The 21,175-nt window shown below is 57.7% G+C and overlaps 1 protein-coding gene across 1 annotated transcript in view; it reads right to left on the minus strand.

The window, feature by feature from the left end:
- Positions 1–11,360, minus strand: part of ABLIM3 (actin binding LIM protein family member 3) — a 45,362-nt gene extending 34,002 nt beyond the window's left edge. The window contains exon 1 of the mRNA XM_082291387.1: positions 11,083–11,360. Coding sequence (XP_082147513.1) covers positions 11,083–11,095 — 13 coding nt within the window. The 5' untranslated portion in view covers positions 11,096–11,360. The remainder of the gene's footprint in view (positions 1–11,082) is intronic.
- Positions 11,361–21,175: the final 9,815 nt, after the last annotated feature.

A 21,175-nucleotide genomic window follows, 5' to 3' on the forward strand; every position in this document is an offset into this window, starting at 1 on the left:
GCCCTGGCATCGCATCCAGCTGCTCATGGGCCACAGAGGCTGAGCCCTCCCTCCTGGGCAGGGTGGGTTCTGATGCCTCAGGTTTTAACTTTTCTGTTTTTCAAATCCTGCACTGCCCAGTGTGCAACTCTGGAGTTTCTCGTAGCCTGTTCACTTCTGCTCTCTGTGCTGGGCAGACATAACAAAGCCTGTCTGGGTCTGCTCTCCAAGGTCACCCAGACTGTCCTAGGCCCAAAAGGTATAAACTAAAGAGCCTCTAAAGGGGGGGCAAGCTTGGGGAAATTCCATCATTAACTGAAGCTTTAATTGGAGAATTAACCCTGCTATGCAAATGAACCAAACCTATAAAAGTGGGAAGAACTCGTGACCTGGGGTCCACCTTGGGGTCCATCTGGGCAGTGGCCTCTGGCCCCCAGGGGTACCTTTGAAGGCCTTTCAAATAAATCCCTGCCTGTATTCCCTTACTCCTGTCCAGTCTCTGTGTCTAGGAGGCCTCTTAAGGCATCAGTTTAGACCTCTCCATCCCAACCTCTCCACGTGTAAATAAATCCATCTGTGTACGGGAAAGCACCGGGGATCCTCTTAACCCTCGCCGAGTCAGGGCACGGCGCTGCCCTCCCGAGCTGCGGGCGCAGGAATTGGAGCGCTCCTCGTTAGCGAACCCATTCATGCAGCTCAGCTCACCCACGCCGAGGTCACGGCTCCCTTCCCCGCTGAGATGTCCCTCCCGAGCCGAAGCGACAGTCTGTCCCCAAGAGCCTCTGGATGCCGCTTTGCCCAGCTCCTCATTAGCGACAATTAACAGGCAATCAATGGGCCCGGCAGAGCTGGCACTTTCCAGGGAACAAGTCCCCTTTCAGCAGGAGAAAAATGAGCACGGGCTTTGTTGTGCTTTTGGTTAAGTGAGCCAAAACCTGCCTGCCAGGGAACAGAACTGTGTCCCAAACTGGACCCTTGCTGCCACCTGAGCAGCCAAGCAGGCACAGAGGGCTGGGGCAGCTGCCCGAGTCCTCTCCTGGCCAGTGCTCCCTCTGGACACCCACGGGATGCTCCCAGCCAAGGGCAGGCAAGGTGGGAGCAGGGACCAGAGGTAGCATCGTGGAATGGTTGGCATTGAAAGACACCTTAAAACTCATCTTGTTCCACCCCCTGCCATGGCAGGGACACCTTCCACTGTCCCAAGCTGCTCCAAGCCCCAATGTCCAGCCTGGCCTTGAGCACTGCCAGGGATCCAGGGGCAGCCACAGCTTCTCTGGGCACCCTGTGCCAGGGCCTGCCCACCCTCACAGGGCAGGATTCCTTCCCAACATCCCATCAAACTGTGCTCTGTCTGTGTGAAGCCATTGCCCCTTGTCCTGTCACTCCATCCCTTGTAAACAGTCTCTCTCCACATTTCTTGCAGGCTCCCCTCAGGCACTGGAAGGCCACAATCAGGTCACCCCAAAGCTTCTCCTCTCCAGACTGGACAATCCCAGCTCTCCCAGCCTTTCCTGTGCTGGGATCCCAGAGCTGGATGCAGCACTCCAGGTGGGGAGGGGGATGGACACTCTCCAGCCAGGACGGTGCTGCCAGCTCAGAACCACCCACAAGGATCAGGCAGGATCTCTCAAGCCTCACTATTCCCCAGAGTTGGGCAGTGCCAACCCCCCACAGCCTCTGCTTCCCTGGGTTCCTGTCTAGCTGAGGGAGGGGAAAAAAAAAGATAAAAAAGACGAGAAAGCAAGAGGGAGATGGCCTGGATGTGACAGGCTGGCGGCTGTGACAGAGGAGCCTTGTTAGCAGCGTTCTTTCCCTGTAGTTCGAGCAGGGGTAAAGCCAAGGAATGTTTCCCAGCTGCCTGCACCAAAGCAAGCCACCTGCACAGGGCTTTTCCTGCCAGGGGCAGAGCTGGGGTGGGCAGTGGCACCCCAGGGGCTTGGGAGGACAGACAGAGCACCACTGATGGCTCCTGCCACGTTCCCAGGATGGGAAACTCCCTATCCCTCCAGCCACCCTTCCTGCGGCGCAAGGGGAGCACTGACTCCATGCTGTGCCTGCCGGCGGCTGAGTTTGGGGGGTTTCACATCCCAAAGAGAGGTCACAGTGCCTCGTGCCACTGGATGCCGGGACCACAGGTCCGGGCCAGTTTGGGGAGAAGATGGGACCCGGGGATGTGGGGCTCAGCAGTGGTCACAGCAGACTCCACCAGCTCTCCAGGGGATCCAGAGGGAGGATCTGGCAGATCTCTCAGCTGACTAAGAGCCCTTTGTGCCCAGTGGCTGTGCTGTACCAAGAGAAGCCAAAGCAATTAGCATTTCTTGGAGACACTGGAAAATCTTCCCTGAGTGATGGGGAGAACTGCCACAAGCACAGCAAAGGGCCTGGAGCCCCTCCCCAGGTCCCGGAGCCGCTGTGCTGGCAGTGCCACACGGCAGAGCAGGACTGTCCCCCTGCAGGGCACCCCTGCCAGCAGCTCTGGGAATGCTGCTCCAGCCAGGCCCTGGCAGCTGTGCCCTCACGGAGCCCCAGCCCAGTGCCACCATCCCCACATCTCACCCCTGGCATTACAAATCAAAGGTGCCAGGGCAGAGGCAACTCCCAGCACCTTTCTCAGAGCATAGCCCAGGTGGGAAAGGCCACCAGCTCAGGGAAATCCAGGAGCGAGCTCATCCCTCAGCTCCAGCCTGAGGCTGCGGGCAGGGAAGGAGCAGGGATGAGCTGTTTGGGGATCACGCAAGAGCAGCAGCTGCAGCGGGGCCGAGAGCTGCGGATTATTTTTAACGGGTACTTGTAGAATGCAGAGAGGCCTGCAGGAGACACAGCCCGGGCTGATGCTCACCCCAGCACGTGCAAGGCACAGATCTCCCAGGCAGGCTTTTTATAGGGTTTCCTGCTCCCGCTGGGCACGCAGCTCAGCGGCTCGGTATGGCCACACCACCCCCTCCCTCAGCAATCACTCACATGCCGTTCACCAAAGTCTTTCCATTCCCTCTCGAGCTGTTTCCTCTTCTCTCCTTATTAGGGATCCACCTACCTATCCATCTTCTCATTCTCTCCCCCTCTGTGGCTATTTTTAAGATGCCATAAAAGCTTTCAACGGGGAGCATCCTCAGGGAGGCGAGGGATTTTATATGTAGCCCATCAGAAGGAGTCATCACCACATAACTCACCGTGCAGGCAGTGACTTTTCCTTTTTTTTTTTTCAAAAGCAGGGGAGGGGAGAACATCCACACTCACTGCCTCAGCTCTCCCTGGCCAGCTCATCCAGGCGCCTCCTTTTCCAGAGGGGAAGGATCAGATCCAGCCCACTCCTCCCCTATTGGGGCAGCTGGGCCAGATGGCTGGACACCAGTGCAAGTTCTCTCAAATCACATCTGGGGGTGGATGAAGGGATGGTTTTGCTCCCTGATCAAAGGCTCCAAGCTGGGATCATCCAGCTTCGTGCTGGATGGAGCAGCAGCTGCCACCAGCTGAAGGATGGCTTCCTTGCCGTGGCTCTCCCTCTGTGCCCACGCACCTGGAAGCTGCTCTGCTGCTTGGTTCGTGGGCAAAAGGTTGGGGAAATGCCAGCAAAACCGACCCCCAAGGCACAGCCTGGACAGACAGACAGGACCCAGGTCTTCCTGATCCCCACAGGCACTACATCAACCCCACAAGCCCCTCTTGCCCCTCCTAAATCTGCTTATTCCCTATGGAATAGCTGCCATCCCCTTCTGTCCCGAAATCTGGCCACAAACCCAGCCCACACCCCAAAGACCCCCCCACCCACGCCACCTGCGCCCCGGCACAGCCTGGCAAGAGCCAGAAGCAGGCTGGCCCACCGCGGGGGAAGGATGCCCTCCTGCCACTGCCACGGAGGTGCGGGCACAGCGGCGCTCGGGCTGCGCAGGAGCCGAGCGCTGGCCCCACGGCAGCGCTGCTCGCCCAGCCCGGCTGCGCCTCGGACGGACGGAGCCGGTCCCCCACCACCCCCCTCAGCCGATGCTGGGCTGGCGCTGTTATTTATAGGAGCTGAGAGCAGGCTCATCTTACCTTGCTCCACCTTCTCCATCCTCTGAGCAGCGGAGCTGGCGCGGGAGGTGCCAGCGGGGGATGGGGACGGAGGGAGGGACACGCCGGACCCCGGCACAGCGCAGGGAAGGAGGGTCCGCGGGGACCAGCCGTGCTCCATCACACCCAGGGCTGCTGCCAGGGGAGCAGAGAGAGGGGAAACCCGGAGCAGAGCTGCCTGCTCACCCCTGTGTGCCCCACACGGGTTGGTGCTGAGAGAAGCGGGGTCTGCACAACCCTGGCGGGGCTCTGGGACCTCTGCCCGCCCCAGCCCTCGTTTCTTTGGGTTTGGCTTCAAGGAGAACCTTCCCATTGCTGGTCTCAGCACCTGACCACTCTCTGGTTCACCATGGGGACCTGCTGTGGGTCCTTGCTGTGAGCCCAGGGACCTGCTTGCTCCTGTGGTCACCACGGGCACGGCACAGAGCTTGCAGCCACACCAGCCTGAGAGAGCCGCTCACCACCCCAGCCGCGGCCAGCGTAGCCAGAGGGGATTTGATTCCTTCTTTTAGGAAAAAGCCCTCGGGGATTCAGTGCAGAGGAGACAGGCAGGGCAGCAGCAGCTGCCAGACCAGCCCTGAGCCAGCCCTGCTGCATGGCCAGGGGAAGGAACCCCCTTCTTTTGGAGGGAGGCAGCTCTGGGCCATGGAGGGGCTGTGGCTCCTGCCGTGCCTCAGGAATGGGTTCCACGCACAGCTTTGCTGCCCCCTCCTCCTCCTCCTTCACCAGGGGGTGAAACAAAGCCACCCTGGGCCATCCACCCTGCTGGGACCCTCTGTGCCTGCCCTGGGAACCCAGGCTGGGAGCAGCTGTGACTGGGAGATCCCCACCACATGTCCCAGCAAGTGCCTCTGAGGCAGGCAGCGACCCACCCAGTCCCCCAGAGGATTTAAAAATAGCTCCCATTCTCCAGCAAGAGCAATCCCTGGAAATGTCCAAGGCCAGGTTGGGCAGGGCTTGGAGCACCCTGGTCTATGGAAGGTGTCCCTGCCCATGGCAGGGGGTGGGACAAGAACTTTAAGGTCCCTTCCATCCCCGGCCATCCTGTAATTCCATGAAAATTCCTTGATCCCCAGGGCTGGCAGCACAGCTGGGATGCTGGGAAGGACAGGCAAGGTGCTTTCACAAGCAAGGTGTTCCTGAAGGGGGCTGTTCCCCAGGGCCTGGCACGTGGATTTGGGAGCTCACACCGAGCCCTGCTCCACATTTGGCTTGTCTGATCCTGCAGCCTGGCTGCATATCTGGGAAACAGTCACGTAACTCCCTGCTCTGAGGACAGGTCAAACCCTAGGACTCAAACTCAGGCTGCTGCAGGCTCAGGCTGGGCTGAGGAAAGGTTTTTTGAGGCTGGCATTGCAGCAGAAAAGCTTTCCCTACCCCACAGCTCTCCAAAATGTGCCACTTGTTGCCAAGGAAAACCAGGAGCCAAAGGGATGGCTTCAAACCTCGAGCACCTGCCCCCCACCCTTACACTGCTGCGTTCCTCAGAGAAACCTTCCCACAAGGACCTTCCCAGCTCCGAGCCTTTTCCAAGACTCAGGAAGAAGGTGATTCAAAATGGAAGGGGAGTAAAATGTCCACGAACAGAAAAACAAACGATCCTTGGGGCTGTGCAGACCTTGCCAGGCCAGCAAGGGGAAGAAGAAAGGAAGGTCAGACAGGCTGGGTAAAGAAACCACAGCAGCAGCTCCTTTTTCTTTCCACTCTCCGCCCCAGGCAGTGGAGAAAGCTCATCAATTCCCAGGCCAGGGCTCATGGCTGATACTGATAAAGCATTCAGAAAACTCCACCTGAGCTGAAAAATGCACCGAGAAACTGGGGCTTATCAAATACCTGAGCCACCAGCAGAGAAATGGGACCTGTGCAGCTGAGTTTGCTGCTGTGAGAGATCGCTTTGGGCCTGTTAAACCCCAATCAGCCCTTTCCTGGAGAGCCAGGTGAGCCCACAGGGGCTGTGGGAGCACCTGCGACTGGGAGATCCCCACCACATGTCCCAGCAAGTGCCTCTGAACCAGGCATTCCAGCTGTTCTACTCCCCAGGGATGCACTGAGACCCTGACTGGGCACAGGAGGACCCAGCACAACCCCCTTCCCTGCTCCAGGCTTCCAATCCCCCACAACCAAAATCCCTGCGCTTGAGGCACCTGGGCCTTCCCTCCACGTTCCCTTTCATCCTGCAAAACTCTCCATCCCTCCTCATCCCAGTTCCTGCCGCGACCACTCCACCCCCAGATGCTTTCTGGAGGTGCTGCAGCGCTCCCAGCTCAGGCACTGATGTATTTGAGAACTAAAAATACCGAATGAGGTGTCCCAACCACTTCGTGATGGCCCCATCACGACAGGACCGCGGGGTCTGGCAGGAACTGGGTGGGTTTGTGTTCCCTCCTTCCCAGCAAAGGCAGCAGCACACGGACTCTTGTCACCAGCCCAGCCTGCTGGCATCCCAGATGCTGTTATCCTGCTAACCCACTCGTCACTTGGTGATTAGAAAATGTGCTGTTTATTTTAGAAGGGCACGGTAGGCCCTTGAAAGAATTCAGTCGCTTCAATCGACCTTACAGCACGCACTCCACGGGCCTGCAGGGCCACTTTCCGTGGCTCCTGCTCTTCCAAGGGCCAGCTGCCAGGAAAGAGGGCTGGCAAGAGAGCCTGGAGAGAGGACAGAGCCCATCCACCAGCCCAGGGACAGAGCTGCTGCCTGGGATCGGAATTTTCTGGCAGCAGAGTGAATGCAATGGGTGATTGTCCCTCTGCTAGGCTGCCCAGGAAAACAGGGGATGATTTGTGTCTGGTTGTTTGTCGGAGTCAGGGCATTGAGAGGACTAAAATGTGGGCAGCGAGTCTGGGAGTGCCCTTTGGTGCCCAGATTCTGGAAAACACCCTGCTCATGACATCAACAAGCTGATCCCTCCGGGTTCCCTGCACTTTGGAACACGGGGGGAAAAACCTCCCTGTGCTCCCCAGCAGGTCCTGCCCCACAGGGTGGGGACACCTGGTGAATCACCTGCCTGAGGAGCCGAGCTGGAGCTCCCAGGGATGTGCAGCACCACGGGATTCCTCCTTAATTACACAGGGCCTTAATGGAGTTTGCTGGTAAACACCTTGTAACCACATGTGCCTGGAGATTACGGCATAATTACGCTTAGAGGATCACGATCTAAGCGGGAGCACGATTTAAGGGAGACAAAAATAACCAGGCAAACATGCTGCATTCACCAGGGTCTGTCAGGAAGCCTCCCCTCCCAAATGCTTCGCTGTCCAGCCTTTCCCCACAGCTCAGAGCAGGGGAGCCTCTCGGCAGGAATTTGAGAGGTGGCAGGGATTGGGATGAAACTTTCCACTTGGCATACCAAACCTTCTTCGGGAGCTCTCCGTGCTCCAACAGGCTCCCAGCTGCTCCAAGGATGGGGATAAATGGCTCAGCCCACCCTGAGTTAACTTGCCATCAGATTCTGGCCTCCTTTTTCCAGGTGCACACTGGAGACAGAAGGGAATCTGGAAGATCCCAGGTTTGTGCACCCAATCACCCAGCACCACACTGATCCAGATCCTGCCAAACGCAGCTCAACCCAGGAGCTGGGATGTCCTTTGCAAGACCCAGCCCAACCAGGGGCACCTTGCTCCTGGCAAAACCAGTGCCCAGACTGGCAGCAGCCCCTCTCCCACCCCAAAAGAGCTGGCCCAAAAGGGATGATGTGCAAATCCCACGGGGTGACTCACGGAGAGCACTCCATGGACCTGCAGCACCCAGACCTGCTGGCTCCCTCCAGAGCAGCAGAAGGGATCCTTCCCACTCCAGAGGCTGAAATCCTTGGGGCAGTGACAGCTTGAACCCTTTCAGCACAAACACAGCATCAGTCACGTCAAGCTCCCTGCCCAGATTCCGAGGGAGATGCTGGCTGCAGGCAGAGGAGATTCCAGGGGGTGATTTTAAGGGACGCTGTCTTAGCCAAGGGTTTGTCCTACAAGCTCCAGCTCCCCTGGAAATGCCAAGCAGCACCACAGACCTGCTTGCTAAGGTAGGAATCCATTTGTAACCAATTAGTGAGAGGCAGTGATAGCCTAACGAATGTAAACACACCCACACCGTGCCCTCCAAACCCTCACTGCACTCCTGGAATCCCAGGAGCAGAGGCCACCTTCCCACCCCTTCCACCCTCAGGGCCACCTGAGCTGCTCTGCAGCCTCAGGATAACAGTTTAGGCCTGAGATCAAGTGGTTTTACCTCTTCACCTTAAATACACAATTTCCATCTGGCTTTGCCTTCATCATGGGAGAGATGGTGATGTGGGGTCCTCAAATCCAGGGTGAAAAGCAACCCCCGTCCCCTCAGCAAGGACAGGTGTGCTGTGCATGGAGCATCTCCACAGACAAACACAGCAAATCCTGCCCAGAGCTCCTGGAGGCCTCGCAGATTTGCTCCCCAGCATGGCTTGGGGCCAGCAGTGGCCCACAGCCACAGGTTTCCTGCCTCACACCTGCTTCAGGCAGGAGAGAAGCGTTAGCAAAACGGGAAGCAGTGGTGGGAATTCACAGATCAGATGGTGGCATTTCATCCTCAGCTGTGCTTCTCCTTGGTTTGCCAGCCCCAGAATTTTAGCCCTGCAGGCCCAAGTACACCTGGACATCATAAATCTATGCACAATCTGGTTTCTTCAGCCATCCTCCTCCTCCTGGGCACCAGGGGAGAGAGCAGCCTGGGGAGGCTGGAGTGCCCCTGGGGGATCCCACCACATCCAAGCCCTCCGACACTACAGGATTGAGGGGAAAAACAGCCAAAAACCAAACAGCAGAGCTGGCCATGCTGGCAGGGCTGGGAAGCCTCTGACAAGTGGCACTGATCTCCACTGAGCCACTCGCCACCAGCAGAAGGGGAAAAAAGCCATGATAGGTCAGTGCCAGGTGGCATCGGGGGGGGGGGGGGGTGTGAAATGGAAATGGCACTGGCACAAGGCTCCCAGGATTTGTTTTTTGGTGCCTTGTGGGCAGAGGGATTTGAGGGCTACAGGCTGGGGAGGGATGGCCAGAGCTGGGCGAGGCAGCAGCGATGGGCAGAGGCAGCTTTTGGCAGTGTTCACACTGGTCCCAGAACTTGCTGACTGCAGAGATGGCCCCACACCCCGGCCTGCCTCCCAGAGCCAGCTGGGAGAGGCTCGGGCCATGGCTGGGAACAGGAGAGAGGCAGCATTTGGGCATCCAAGCCCTGCTCAGAGCACCCCAGCTGCTGGGAAAACAACTGGGAGCCCTACAGGGCAGAGCCAGTGCCCTGCAGGGTTTGCACACCCCTGGTGTGGTCCCAAAGGGACCTGGCGTGACCCATAAATCACCAACCTCCAGCACAGCGAGTGACCAGGAGATGACACAGAGTTGCCAAACCTTGGCTGAAACACGTGGCTACTTAAAAGGGGGGAATGGCAACTTAGGCAAAGACTGCAGAGCCCCCCAAGGGCTTGGCAAGAGCCCTGGCAGCTGCTGGCACTGCTGGGTGATGTGCCCGGGGCCACAGAGCCAGGCGGTGGCAGAAGGAGGAGCAGCTCCCAAGGGAGTCCCGGCTCTGCCCCGTGGCCTCTCCCCGTGAGTCAGGGCAGAACAGCGGGCAGGCAGCGCGGCTGGGCTCCCTGGCACCTCGCTGAGTGTGGGAGGCCCCAGCTGAAGGAGTTCTGCAGCACGATCTGATAGTTAGAAGACACCAGTGCCATAAACAGCCCTTATCTCCCGCAGCAGCCAAGCCAGCTATTAAGAGCTGGGAAGGAATCCCAAAAGGAACCAACAGGCATTTGGCAAAATTGGCTTAGAGGAAGCTTAGCAGTCCCACCTGACCACGGTGGCCACTGATCCCACCAGTCCTCTGCACCAGAGCCGAGCTGCTCACCCAGAGGAGCAGAGGGAGGACCCTTTGTTAGCAGGCATCCTACAGGCTCGGAAAGAATCAGTCCCTATTGTTTCCCACCTAGGCAGCGCCAGCCCCGCTCCCCCGGGAGGGGGGCTTGCCCCTGTCCCAGGTGTGGCTTGAGCAGCGGGCACCTGGAAAGTTTCCTCGCCTGTGACACAGCCCAACAGAGCTGGAATCACCTGTTCTGTTGCCTCGCAGCGTGCCACGGCATTTTTCACGGTGTTTTGCTCGGGAACCACCCCAAGCCCTCGGATTGAGAAACCTCAGCACGCCAATGCAATGGAGAAGTTGCTGCTCTGCTGTTTGGTGCCTGGGGGAGGGCTCCGCTCCCCACACAGCTCCAGGACCCACGCGAGGGGCAGGGGGGCTTCCCTGGAGAGGTTATCCCAGGAGGAAGCCCCTCAGGTGGCCATCGACAACAACTCCTTTGCCAGGGGCTCGCTGCTTTTAAAGGAAGGGATTGAAGCTGCGCCAGCAAGGTGGGCACAGCTGTCACCCAGCACATCAGGCAGTAAAAAGAAATTGATTGTGACTTGCTCAACCCTGATCAATCTTCCCAGACTTTCCAACAAGGGCACAGAATCCAAAGTGAGCAGCCTGGTGCCAGTTCTCATCTTATGCAGCACATTTCCGAGCTCTGCTTCTTTAGAAATTCATCCACGGCGCATGAGTGCCTCTGTCCCTGTCTCACACGCACAATAGGAACACCCACATCCCCAGCTGCAGAAGGTTTGGTTTTTTTTCAGGATTGCACCTGTGCTTTGCTCAGGTTTCTGGGTCTCTCCTCGCCCTTCTCCTCCTCCCCTCACATCCATTTCTTCCCAGGCAGAGGCAGCAGCAAGTGAGGCTGTGCCTGTCAGAGCGCTCCTGGCTGCCTCTCACCATGTTGCGTATCGACATTTCAGTCGATGCTCTGCCCTCCAAAACCCCAGAAACCCAAGCCAAGAAAAGTACTCCGTGGAGATAAGCACCACGGCTCAGCCCACATCAAACACGGCAGAGCCAGAGCCTGGCAGAAAGCAGGCAAGAAAATAACCCAAAATTCCATCCCACTGGGCTTGTCAGCGCTGTTATGACATTTTCTTTCCAATTCCTCCCAGCCAGCTCGGTGCGGTATCAGCCCCACTCCCACAGCCGAGGCGAGAGGACGCCGTACTCACTGCTAGTGCTCATCCTGCCGCTCCTTCCCCGTCCTTCTCATCCAACAAAGGGCCAAAGATGCTCCTTAAATCCGGTTTTCCTGCCGCGGGAGGAGGCTGCCGCTCTCCTTTTCCCAGCAGAAATATTCCCGTGCGATCCGCCGGCTAACGCATCCCACGGCGGCTGTCCCCGGGGCTGGCGGATGCCAAGGTCACGGCTGGCGGCTGCGGGGGGCGGCCGGAACCGGTCCGGGGGAGGGTCCCGGTCGGGGGGAGGGTCCCGGCAGAGCGGCGGGGGCCGGTCGGGGCTCAGCCATGCACTGCGGAGCGCGGCCGCGGCCGCCCGCTTATAGCGGCTGGGAGCGGCGGCGGGGCCGCGCAGCACCGGCACCGCCCCGGCACCGCCCCGGCACCGCCCCGGCACCGCCCCGGCACCGCCCCGGCACCGCCCCGGCCCGGCGGCACCGCCCGCGGGCAGCGACCGGCCCGAGAGACTCGGGCGGGGCCGGGAGGGGAGTGACCAGGCAGGGCGTGGCAGGGCGGTGGCCGCACGGACACGGACCCCTGCACGGAGCCGGAGGCGGCTGAGAGATGCTCAGCCTTGGCACTGCCCTGTCCTGCCCTGCTTTGCTCGGCCCGCTGCCCTCTTGTGCCCACTGCCCTGCCCTGCCTTCAGTTCTGCCCACAGTCCAGCCCTGCGCGCTGCCCTGCCCTTCCAGCTGCCCTGTTTTCAGCCCTGCCCTGCTGCTCCCTGTCCTGCCCTCAGCCCCTCCTGCAGCCCCCGAGACCCCTGGCTGGTCCCTCCTTGCCACGGGGCTCCCGCCCAGCCCTGGGTGCCACCGCTGCCAGCCCTGCCCTGTTTGCTCTCCAGCGTGGCCCCGCCGTGGCTGGGCATCCCAGAAATGCTGTCCCGGGACACAGGGATGCAGTTCATGCAGTAAACTGGATTTCCTCCAGTGCCAAGATTCCCTCCCGCAGCTGTCCAGGCTGGCACCGCCGGCTCTCCTGGCAGCCTGGGTGTCTGTCCCACGCCAGGATCGGGAAGGGAGCTGTGGATGTCTGCACAGGATGGAGAGGGGCTCTTCCCTCGGGATCAGCGAGCAGCCTTCCCTGCTGGCAGCACCTCAGGATTCCTGCAAGGGCTTCAAAGGCCTGAGCTCCTTGTTTTGGGGGTGAAACTCTCCCTATCAGAACAAAGCCATACCCAGGCTGCTCCCCAGGAGCCCAGGGAGCCGGGGCTGTGCCCGCCAGCCTGCGGAGCCCCCAGGAAGCTGCGCTGGGATTCCAAGCCGTGATTCTTGCTGTGATTCCCGGATCTGAGCTCCAGCCCTGCCACTAATGAAAGAGGTTTTTCATGCAGCGTGACAGGCGCCGCATCCCTCCCGCTGCTGGGGCTGGAGAGCTGCTCGGAGAGGCCCTTTGGCTTTGCCTTTCTCTCGCTGTTTTGTCTGCAGCAGATGTTTGTTGTGGCGTGACTAGACAGGTAGCAGGTCGCGTGAGCCGTGCCGGTGCTGCCGGCTCCCTGCAAGCCCTGCTGCCTGTCCCCTTTGGCTGTCCCTTCCCCTGAGGCTTCAGGGCAGAGCAGGACGAGCAATAAGAGGGGGAGCCTGGAGGTTCCTGCAAGGCTGGGGGGAACAGAGCTTCTGATACAAGGAAGATTGAGAGACGCTGTTTACAAGAGCATGTAGTGACAGGACAAGAGGGAGTGGCTTTAGAGGAGGTTTAGATTAGATATTGGGAAGAAATTCCTCCTTGTCAGGGTGGGGAGGCCCTGGCACAGGGTGCCCAGAGCAGCTGTGGCTGCCCCTGGATCCCTGGCAGTGTCCAAGGCCAGGCTGGACATTGGGGCTTGGAGCAGCCTGGGACAGTGGAAGGTGTCCTTGCCCATGGGGCAGGGGGGTTGGAAATGGGTGATTTTTAAGATCCCTTCCAACCCAGGCCATTCTACAGCTCTGTGGTGATTCCATGACACAGCATGGTGGGATGGCTCGGGCTGTCCCATGGCACTGAGTTTGGCCTTTTGTAAAGTTTCCCGTGCCTGACGAGTGTCCAGGTGCCCCCTCCTTGAGGAAAGGCCCCCATCCCCGCCAGCCCGACGTGTGTGGTGTCAATAACGCCCATCTGAGGAGTCAATAAGAGGCCACAACGTGAGCTGGTCCCCACAGTTCAGCAGCTAATTGAGCTCCTTCTGCTGACCTGGTTTCCAAATCTTGTTAACTTCCTGCCTTTAGAACAACTTGAAATTTCCAGCACAGGCAGGCTGGGCTTGCAGAGGGCTGCACAGGAGCACGGGGTGCTCAGAACCTCTTCCCTTCCATCCCCTGCCCAGCTGGGTGGTCCCAGAGCTGCTCTGTAGCGAAGGGCAGTGGGCACTGCCAGGCGGGCAGGGTGGCAGGTGCTCCCTGCAGTGGCATCTGTGAGTTTTGGTGCTGTGGAGGTGGCAGCAAGGAGCCCTTGTCACCTCCCCAGCTCCGCCAGCAGCTCCTGGGCGCTGCTCAGAGCCCCTCACCATCAGCGCCGGCCCAGGGGTGTTTTGGAAATCCCATTTCCTTTCCTTTGTCTGAGGGAGCTGCCTGCAAAAGCTGCCATAAAAGGATGTTCGGGATGCCTGAGATGAGAAATCAGAAAGGAGGAAATGTCAGGATGTTGAGGCAGCCTCCTTTCATCCCTTTGTGTCTCTGCACTGCAACATGAATTTGCACAGCAGTTATTAGATGTGCTTTTCCCACAAGGCTCCGGCTCCGTTCAGCACCTGCAGGTCCCACGGAGCTCAGGCTGTGCAGAGGAAGGGGAACCCTGCATCCTTCAGTGGGAAGGGACACAGGAGTGATGGAGATAAGAGGACAGAGGAGAAAAAGGTGCTAATTTCATTTAATTATCCCCCCACCCCGGACACTGGGTTTTTATCCCTCCTCCATGCCCTTGTGAGATGCTGAGAGTCACCTGAACCAAACTTCCCCCACCCGGTCAATCACAGAGTTCCTTCTTTCCCCGATGCCTGATACCTGCTGGAGAGCTGGAAGTCGCTGGTTGGCACGTGGAATCACCGGGAGCTGGGCTCAAACCCATCTCGTGCCACACCTGCACCAGGAATTCTGAGAAATCGGGCTCAGTACCTCTCCATGTGCCTCTGCCCTGCGTTTCCGTGAGAGGCCGTGCTCAGCTGCCGTCCCTGGGAAGGGATTTTGGTCCCCGGGGCTGCAGGGGCAGCCCCCATGCTGCTCCCACAGCCCCCAGGGAAGGGGATCCCTCCTCACTCCCGCGGGGCTTGGGCACACATGAGGAATGATGAGGGAAATATCGGATAACAGGTCCCAGAGCTGGGAGAGACAGAGTTAGGAGAGGTCAGAGAGTTAAAGGATCCCATAAACACCCTCATCCTCGAGGAACAGGGGGGATGGTCCATCAGCAGCCTCAGCTCTGGCGTGTCTGGTTTTTTTGGAGCTGAAGCATCCCTCCCGACACACCTGGACACCACACACCCCCCGTGTGCGCGGCACCAGCTTCCAGAGGTCTCCCTGTGGTTTTCCCTTCCCCTTCCACTGGGAGTCATTTGGGTGCACAGCCTTTGCTGCCGGGCTCTGAGGATCCCCGGAGGAGTGGAAATGCCTCGGCTGCAGATCCCAGCTGCAGCCCTCGCCCCGGGTGCTGCAGCACGGATGTGTCTGTCTGTCTGTCTGTCTGTCTGCCCCTGGGGCTCCAGCTGGCCAAACCCAGCCCTGCCAGCCCCAGCCCCCCGGCTCAGCTCCTGCCCGAGCGCCGCCGGCAGAAGCCTCTCCTCTCTCAGCAGGAAGATCTGAGTGCAAAGAGCAGCAGGGAGATGCCCGTGGGGACAGCCCCACGCCTCGCACGAAGCAGTGGGCAGGCTGCAGAGAGGCTCGACTGACTCATCACAAGCTGGTGACATTTTCCAAAAAAAGCCTCTAAGTCCGGGGCTGTGATGTTCCCAAAAGGCAGCAGAGGAGCCTAAGGGGGCTGGAGACCCCATTCTACCGTGGCACATGGGCTGTGTCATGGGATGGACACATGGGAGGAAATTCTGCCTCACTGGGCAGTTCCCATCCATTTTTCTCTTGTCCCTGGTTCCCCTGGGAGGTGGGATCTGGCAGGGGTAAGGTCAGGAGCGGTCAGATGCTGCTGCCCACTGCCCCAGTGCAGAGCCAGACACTCCTGGTGATGACAGAATTATTTTCCACGTGATGGAGATGAATATTTTAATTTGTGACTCCCTGGATCACAAATGGGACCAGAGGCAGTGAACTGGGCATGGGTGTTCTAAGAGGGGCCCTGGTGCTTGATCCAGCAAAGGTCCCCTCTCATCCTCCTGCTCCTCCTCCTCACAGCCACCACCAAGGCATTTGCCAGTGGTTTGGCTCTCTTCCAGTATCCTCAGCAGCCCTTCCCAGCAATTCCCCACATCAGCAGGAGGAGACACAGCCTGGCAGAGGCAGCTGTTCCCCGGGCTGCCTGCATTAAAGCGATAATCAAATGATAGATTATTTTCAAGCAAACTCTCATTTCCAAGCATTAATTTTAGAGCTGTGCAAAGAGAGGCAGTGAAAAAAGCACCCAGGCAGTGGAGAATGGGTGGGGTCTGGATGTGCTCCAGGCAAAGCTGATGCACCACAGCCCATCTGTACCCAGAGCCATCCTGCAAAGCCACGAAGGGATGGCTCCATCCTCTGGCTCCATCCTCTGGCTCCATCCTCCTGCATCCTCCTCCCTTCTTGTCCTCACCAAGGCTGAGTTTCTGGGTCAAATGCAACAAATATTCCCAAACCACCAGCAGGTGAGTGAAAACAAGCCCTGCAGAAGCCCTGCACTTCAGGAATGTTCACACTCCCTCCTGAAAGACCAGGACACCAGGAGAGGAGAGGTGCTGCATGATCCAGGCTAAAGGTGCAGCGATGGCAAAAGTTTTAGGGCGTTGAAATCCAGTGGTTTTCCCCAAACCTCCAAATCTTTCACCCCGGAGCCCTCTGGAAAAGTCGAGGGGCTGTTGTTGTGTCCCACAGCAGGGCCGGGGCTCCCAGGCTCTGGCAGGGCTTAACGCCTGAGCTCAGGGCTGCTTCATGCCGGTGTCACACCCTGCGAGTGACCCCTTTTTGGGGACAGCCACCCCGCTGAGCCCAGCTGGCAGCTCCTGCCTGGCACAGGGAGCTCGATTCCAGCTGCAGCCCGAGGTACCTGCCCTGCTGTCCCACTGAAGGGCAGGGGAAGTCGGGGTTCTTTCCAGTTTGCCCTTGGAAGTTACCCCGGAGTAGCGAGGGCTGCTGGAAGAAGGAGTTCCTCCCACTGGGTCGGGATCACGAGGTGCTCATGGACAGCCTTGCCCAGCATGAACCACCTGTGGGAAGCCCAGCTCTGGGATCTCTGCACTCCCAGAACTTGCCTGGAATTCCTCTCGCCTTCCCAGCGCTCCTCAGGGAGCACCCCCTGCTCAGAAGGAGCGATTCACCTCGGGAAATGCTGCTGCTTTCTCACTGCTGCAGTGGCATTATTACAATAATTCCCTTTTCCTTCCTCATATTATTCCACGGGAAAACTGGGAATCACGGTGATTCTGGCAGAATTTAGGGCACCTCCAGGGACTGGAGCTCAGGCCAGGTCTCCAGATCCTCAGGAGGAGGCCAAATGCTGTAATTAAGGGGAGATAATTTCTTTTTCCGCTTCTAAGCTCCAGAATGGCTCGCCCCAGGTAAGCAGCAGGTTATCTCTTTTCTAGGAAATCTCACTTTTTTTCTCTTCCTCAGTCTAAAAATGGAATGCAGACCCTGGAAATAAATTCCCAGGGAACACCACTGTGCAAACATCCCAGGCTTTGATTCAAAGCGTTTGGATTAATTGGCTTAAACTGAAAGCTTTCATTCTGATTTCAGCCTCAGCTTTATGGACAAAAAATTAAAGCAGCAAAGCTTTGGAAGTCGAAAAATCAAAATGTTCCACCCTGGAAATATCAAAACAAGATGCTGAGCCTTGCTGAGCTGCTTTGTTGCTTTCTAAAAGGAAATGGCATCGAGACCAACACCTTTACAAGAAGCTCGAATCATTAAGCACTTCAAAAAAAACCCCTAGATCAGCATAAGCAATTAATTTCTTAATTAGATTTTCTCTTTTTCTTCCAGAGGCAAGTCTAAAAATATTGATTTTTTTTTTCTGTTTTATCCAAAGATTTCTCTAAATATGGTCCCCTCACTGGATGGTTCAGCTGGAGCTCCAGCTGTGGGAATTAGATGGGGTGGTACACATAAATTCACTTTGTCATCTTTCCTTCTCCCTGGCCTGTTTATTTCTGTTCCAGTGGCAAAATAGGACCAGGGTAAAAGCAGAGGATAATAAAGAAAACGAGAGACTGGAAGGGAAACTGAACATGAAGATGAAGTATTTTGAAAGTCTCATTTTCTAGAGGCATTTCCAAGTGAAACCCATTTCCTTTGGAAACCTCTCAGAGGAGAGCAGCTTTGATGTTTGGAGCAGTTTTTCCTGCTGATTTTCAGTCAGCTCCATCCAGGCAGCACCTGGATGAACCTTGGCTGGACATTCCCAGTGGGATTTGCCAGAGCATTACCTGACCCGGGGTGACTTTAACTCAGGAATGATAAAATCCCCGCTGGAATTGCGTGTGGCCTCGCTGACCACTCACTCCTGAGTCATACCCAGCTGTGAGCTCCCAAAAATCCCTTGGAGAAGGGCTCCAGAGGGTTATTTCCTCTGGAGATGTCCTCCAGACCCGGCTCTCGTGTCCCTGTTGCTGCTCAGGATGCTGCTCCCGTATTTCGGAACCTTCCCTCGTTTTTCCTGACGGTCCCAATTCTGCAGCCCCACAGGATTTGGGGTTTTTTTTCTGCCAGCCTGTGGAGCTGCTGGGGGCAGCAGGGCGGCAATCCCGTTTTCCGATGCTGGGATGCTGAGCAGCGGTTCCTGCTGCCATCTAATGGCTCCGACCATTCATATCCAGCAGGGATGCGCCGAGTGCTGCTGGCTGGGGAGTCCAGGAGCCCTCCCGAGGGCTGCAGCAGGCCACGCCGGGCCCCGAACACGCCACGATGTCCCTGAGGTGACGCTGGGCACAGGGGGAAGGGCAGGGAAAGGCGTTCCTGTTGCAAAGTTTCGGACAAGCTCCTTAGGGATGGTGCTTGTGGTGCCATGCGCTCTGCCCTTCACATGCCCTGAATGCCCCTCACACCCTGAAATGCGTGGATCAGGGAATATCCCGAGCTGGAAGGACCCACGGGATCATCCAGTGCAACCCCACACCCTGCACTGCTCCCCTGGGTGGTGACACCGAGCTGCTGCCTCTGGAGTAGTGCTCAGGGGCAGGAGCAGCGAGGATTCCTGGCATTCACAGCCCAGTGCCAGGGAGGGGACCTCAAACCACAGCTCCCGGTGTGGCAAAGGCTGGTCCTGTCTGTTCTTATCAAGTGGAAGGTTCTCCTCAAGTGGTGGAGCTGGCAGCTGTGGCCAGAGCATTTCAGCTCTTTCCAGAACCTTTTAATATGATTGCAGGTTCTGCATACGTAGCTAATATAGTAAAAAGAATTGAAGGGTCAGTTTTAAAAGATGTTAGTAATGACAGTCTATATCGTTATCTTACATGCCTTTATTCAATTTTACAAAACAGAATAAAAATTTTGATGAATCCACCCGTGGAAATAAATCTATATCAAATATATTGCCAATATGGAGAATAATTGTTGAAATATTGAATAATCCCTTCTCTAAATTCATAATTACTGTCCCTGCAGTAGAATCTGATAAAGAAATATTGCAAAGTCCAGTTTCAAATTCTATATCACAGCTAAACATTAACAGAGAAAGTCAATATTTTGTTCAATGTTGACAGCATTCCGTGAGATGCTCTATTACGTTGCTGGCAAAGCAATAGCTGTGGCTATTGGAGTTTTTGCTGGAATGACAAGTGGAGGGTTCAGCCTCTGGAGCCACACGGATCCATCCAACACACACAGAGCCAGTTTTCCAGTTTTCCAGTTTTCCAAGAGTGCTCACTTCCTCCAGCTCTGGCTGAAAACAATACAAGAGGAGCAGGACTCAGCATTTCTGAACACGAAGCGCTGAGTTCAGCTCAGTTCAGCCCCGGAGCCCTCTTAACCCTTTAGCTGTGGGATGGAGCAGAATTCCCAGTGCAGCAGCCGCAGCTTTGAACTGCCTTGTGTTGAGAAAAGTCGGGAAGGGTTTGGAGGTGGAAGAAAATTCCCGAGTGAGGGCCATCGATGAGAAGGAACACCTTAAAGCCAGGCCAGCCTGGCTGCATTCAGGGACTGCCCACAGCAGTTTGGCTGTGAAAGCCTTGAGATTTCCCCGTGTCCTCAGCCATGCATGAACCCCGCTTCCCCAGTGCCCCAGCTGCCAAAAATCACCCGGGAAAATGCTGTCCCAAAGCCACCCAGTCTTGGGGCATGTTCTCCGGGTGCGCAGCCCGAGGGGTCCTGGATTGCAGGAGGGTGGAAAATCTGGAGGGGGCAGGTGCTTATCGCTGCTCGGTGCCCAGGAAAGCAAAAGCAGAGCGCTGGAACGAGGAAACTGCCCCAGGAAATGGCCCCGGTGCTCCTGCCCGTGTCCCAGCGCTCCCCCGCGGGCATTTCAGAGGCGGAGGGAAGGAAAGCTCCGCTCCACCTCACCCCAAAGTGGGTGCTCCCACCCGTACCAGAGGATCAAACCCGTGAACCAAGAGTTTCTTTGGCCTCAGACGAGACCTTTCATGTTTTTTGTTTGCCTTTTCCTCCGGTGAAGCCGGCTCTGGGCTGACTTCCTTTGCTTTCAGGTTCAGTTTGAAATAACAAGCTGAAAAGCCACGAGGCGTCGTTTTTGAACCTGCCGAGGAACGGGCGGCTTCAGAAGGAAACAGAAACATCGGGAAAGCTCTGGATTAACTGTTTCATTGTTTCCAAGGGGAAAAAATTCCCTGTAATTCCCTCTGCCGCGGACTTTAGCCGGGATGCACAAATACTGCTGGGTCCACAGATCTCTTGTTCTGTGCGCCTGGATTTGCATTTTGGCAGGCAAGAAGGGGGATTCGGAGCTGGAATTCCCGGCGGGAATGCCTCTCCCGGGATTTTGCTGTCGCACGGCGAGGACGGAAGGTTCCCAGCCCCGAGGACGCGGCGCCGGGGCCGCGAGCAGGACACAGGTGAGGCCGGGAGAGGCTGCTCCTGGCTGGAATGGGAGAGCCCTGCGGCTGGGATTGGCCACACCGAGCCCCTGGAAAGCCTCCCTGGAATTGTTTCGGTGCCTGGGAATTCCGGGAGCCGGCGGTGTCCTGTTGATAGCCCAGCCCTGGGTAACTCATTGACCTCTGCTGGGAAGCGGAGGTTCCCAGGACGATAAGGAGCTCTTGGAAGGAATTCCTGCCCTCGTGTGAGGGAGTGGCAGCGCTGGGCACGCTCGCCCGCCCCGCAAACACGTCCGCAGCCCTGGGAGCTCCATCCCGGCACTGCAGCGTTCCCTCGGGGCTTGGAGAGGCTGGAATTTCATCCAGGAGTTCCCCGGGAGGGAAGCGGAGCTGGGAGCTGGGAGCAGGTCAGTACAGCCGCTGTCCGTCGCCGGGGCTGTCCCCTGCCTGTGCCCTTTGTCCCCAGCTGAGCACACACAGCCGGGACGCGCTGGTGGCAGGTGCTGGAGCGATCCAGCGCCTCTGGAATTCCAGGTTGGGCCGCGGAGCTGGGGAGTTGAAGGCTGGATTTGAGGCTCAGCTGTGGCAGTGATGAGCACGGTGGGGAGGGACAGGTTGGGTTTGGGTGCTGGGAACGGACGGGAGAAACCAGAGCTGGGTTTGGGAAAGGGGATTTGGTGCCAGGGCTGGGTGGGGCCGGGTGACAGCCCTGGAGAGCTGCGGTGTCGGTGCCAGCTCTGTCCCCATGCCAAGGGGTGCCTGCACAGCCGCTCTCATCCCGTTCCGTGCCCAGGGGAGGGAAGCGTGGCCGGCTGGCACTGGGATTGCAAAGGGAACAGAGCCCCTGGAGAGCTGGCACAGGCAGACACCCCCCCTCTGGAAGAGGCTGAGACTCCAGGAAATATTCCATACTTCTCAAGACCGGGCTTTTCCAGGCCAGGCTGCAGCAATGGGGGCCCTCTGGGGGAGATCCAGGATTTGTTG

This window comes from Coloeus monedula, assembly GCF_965178545.1.
Source record: "Coloeus monedula genome assembly, chromosome: 15".
NCBI lineage: Eukaryota > Metazoa > Chordata > Aves > Passeriformes > Corvidae > Coloeus > Coloeus monedula.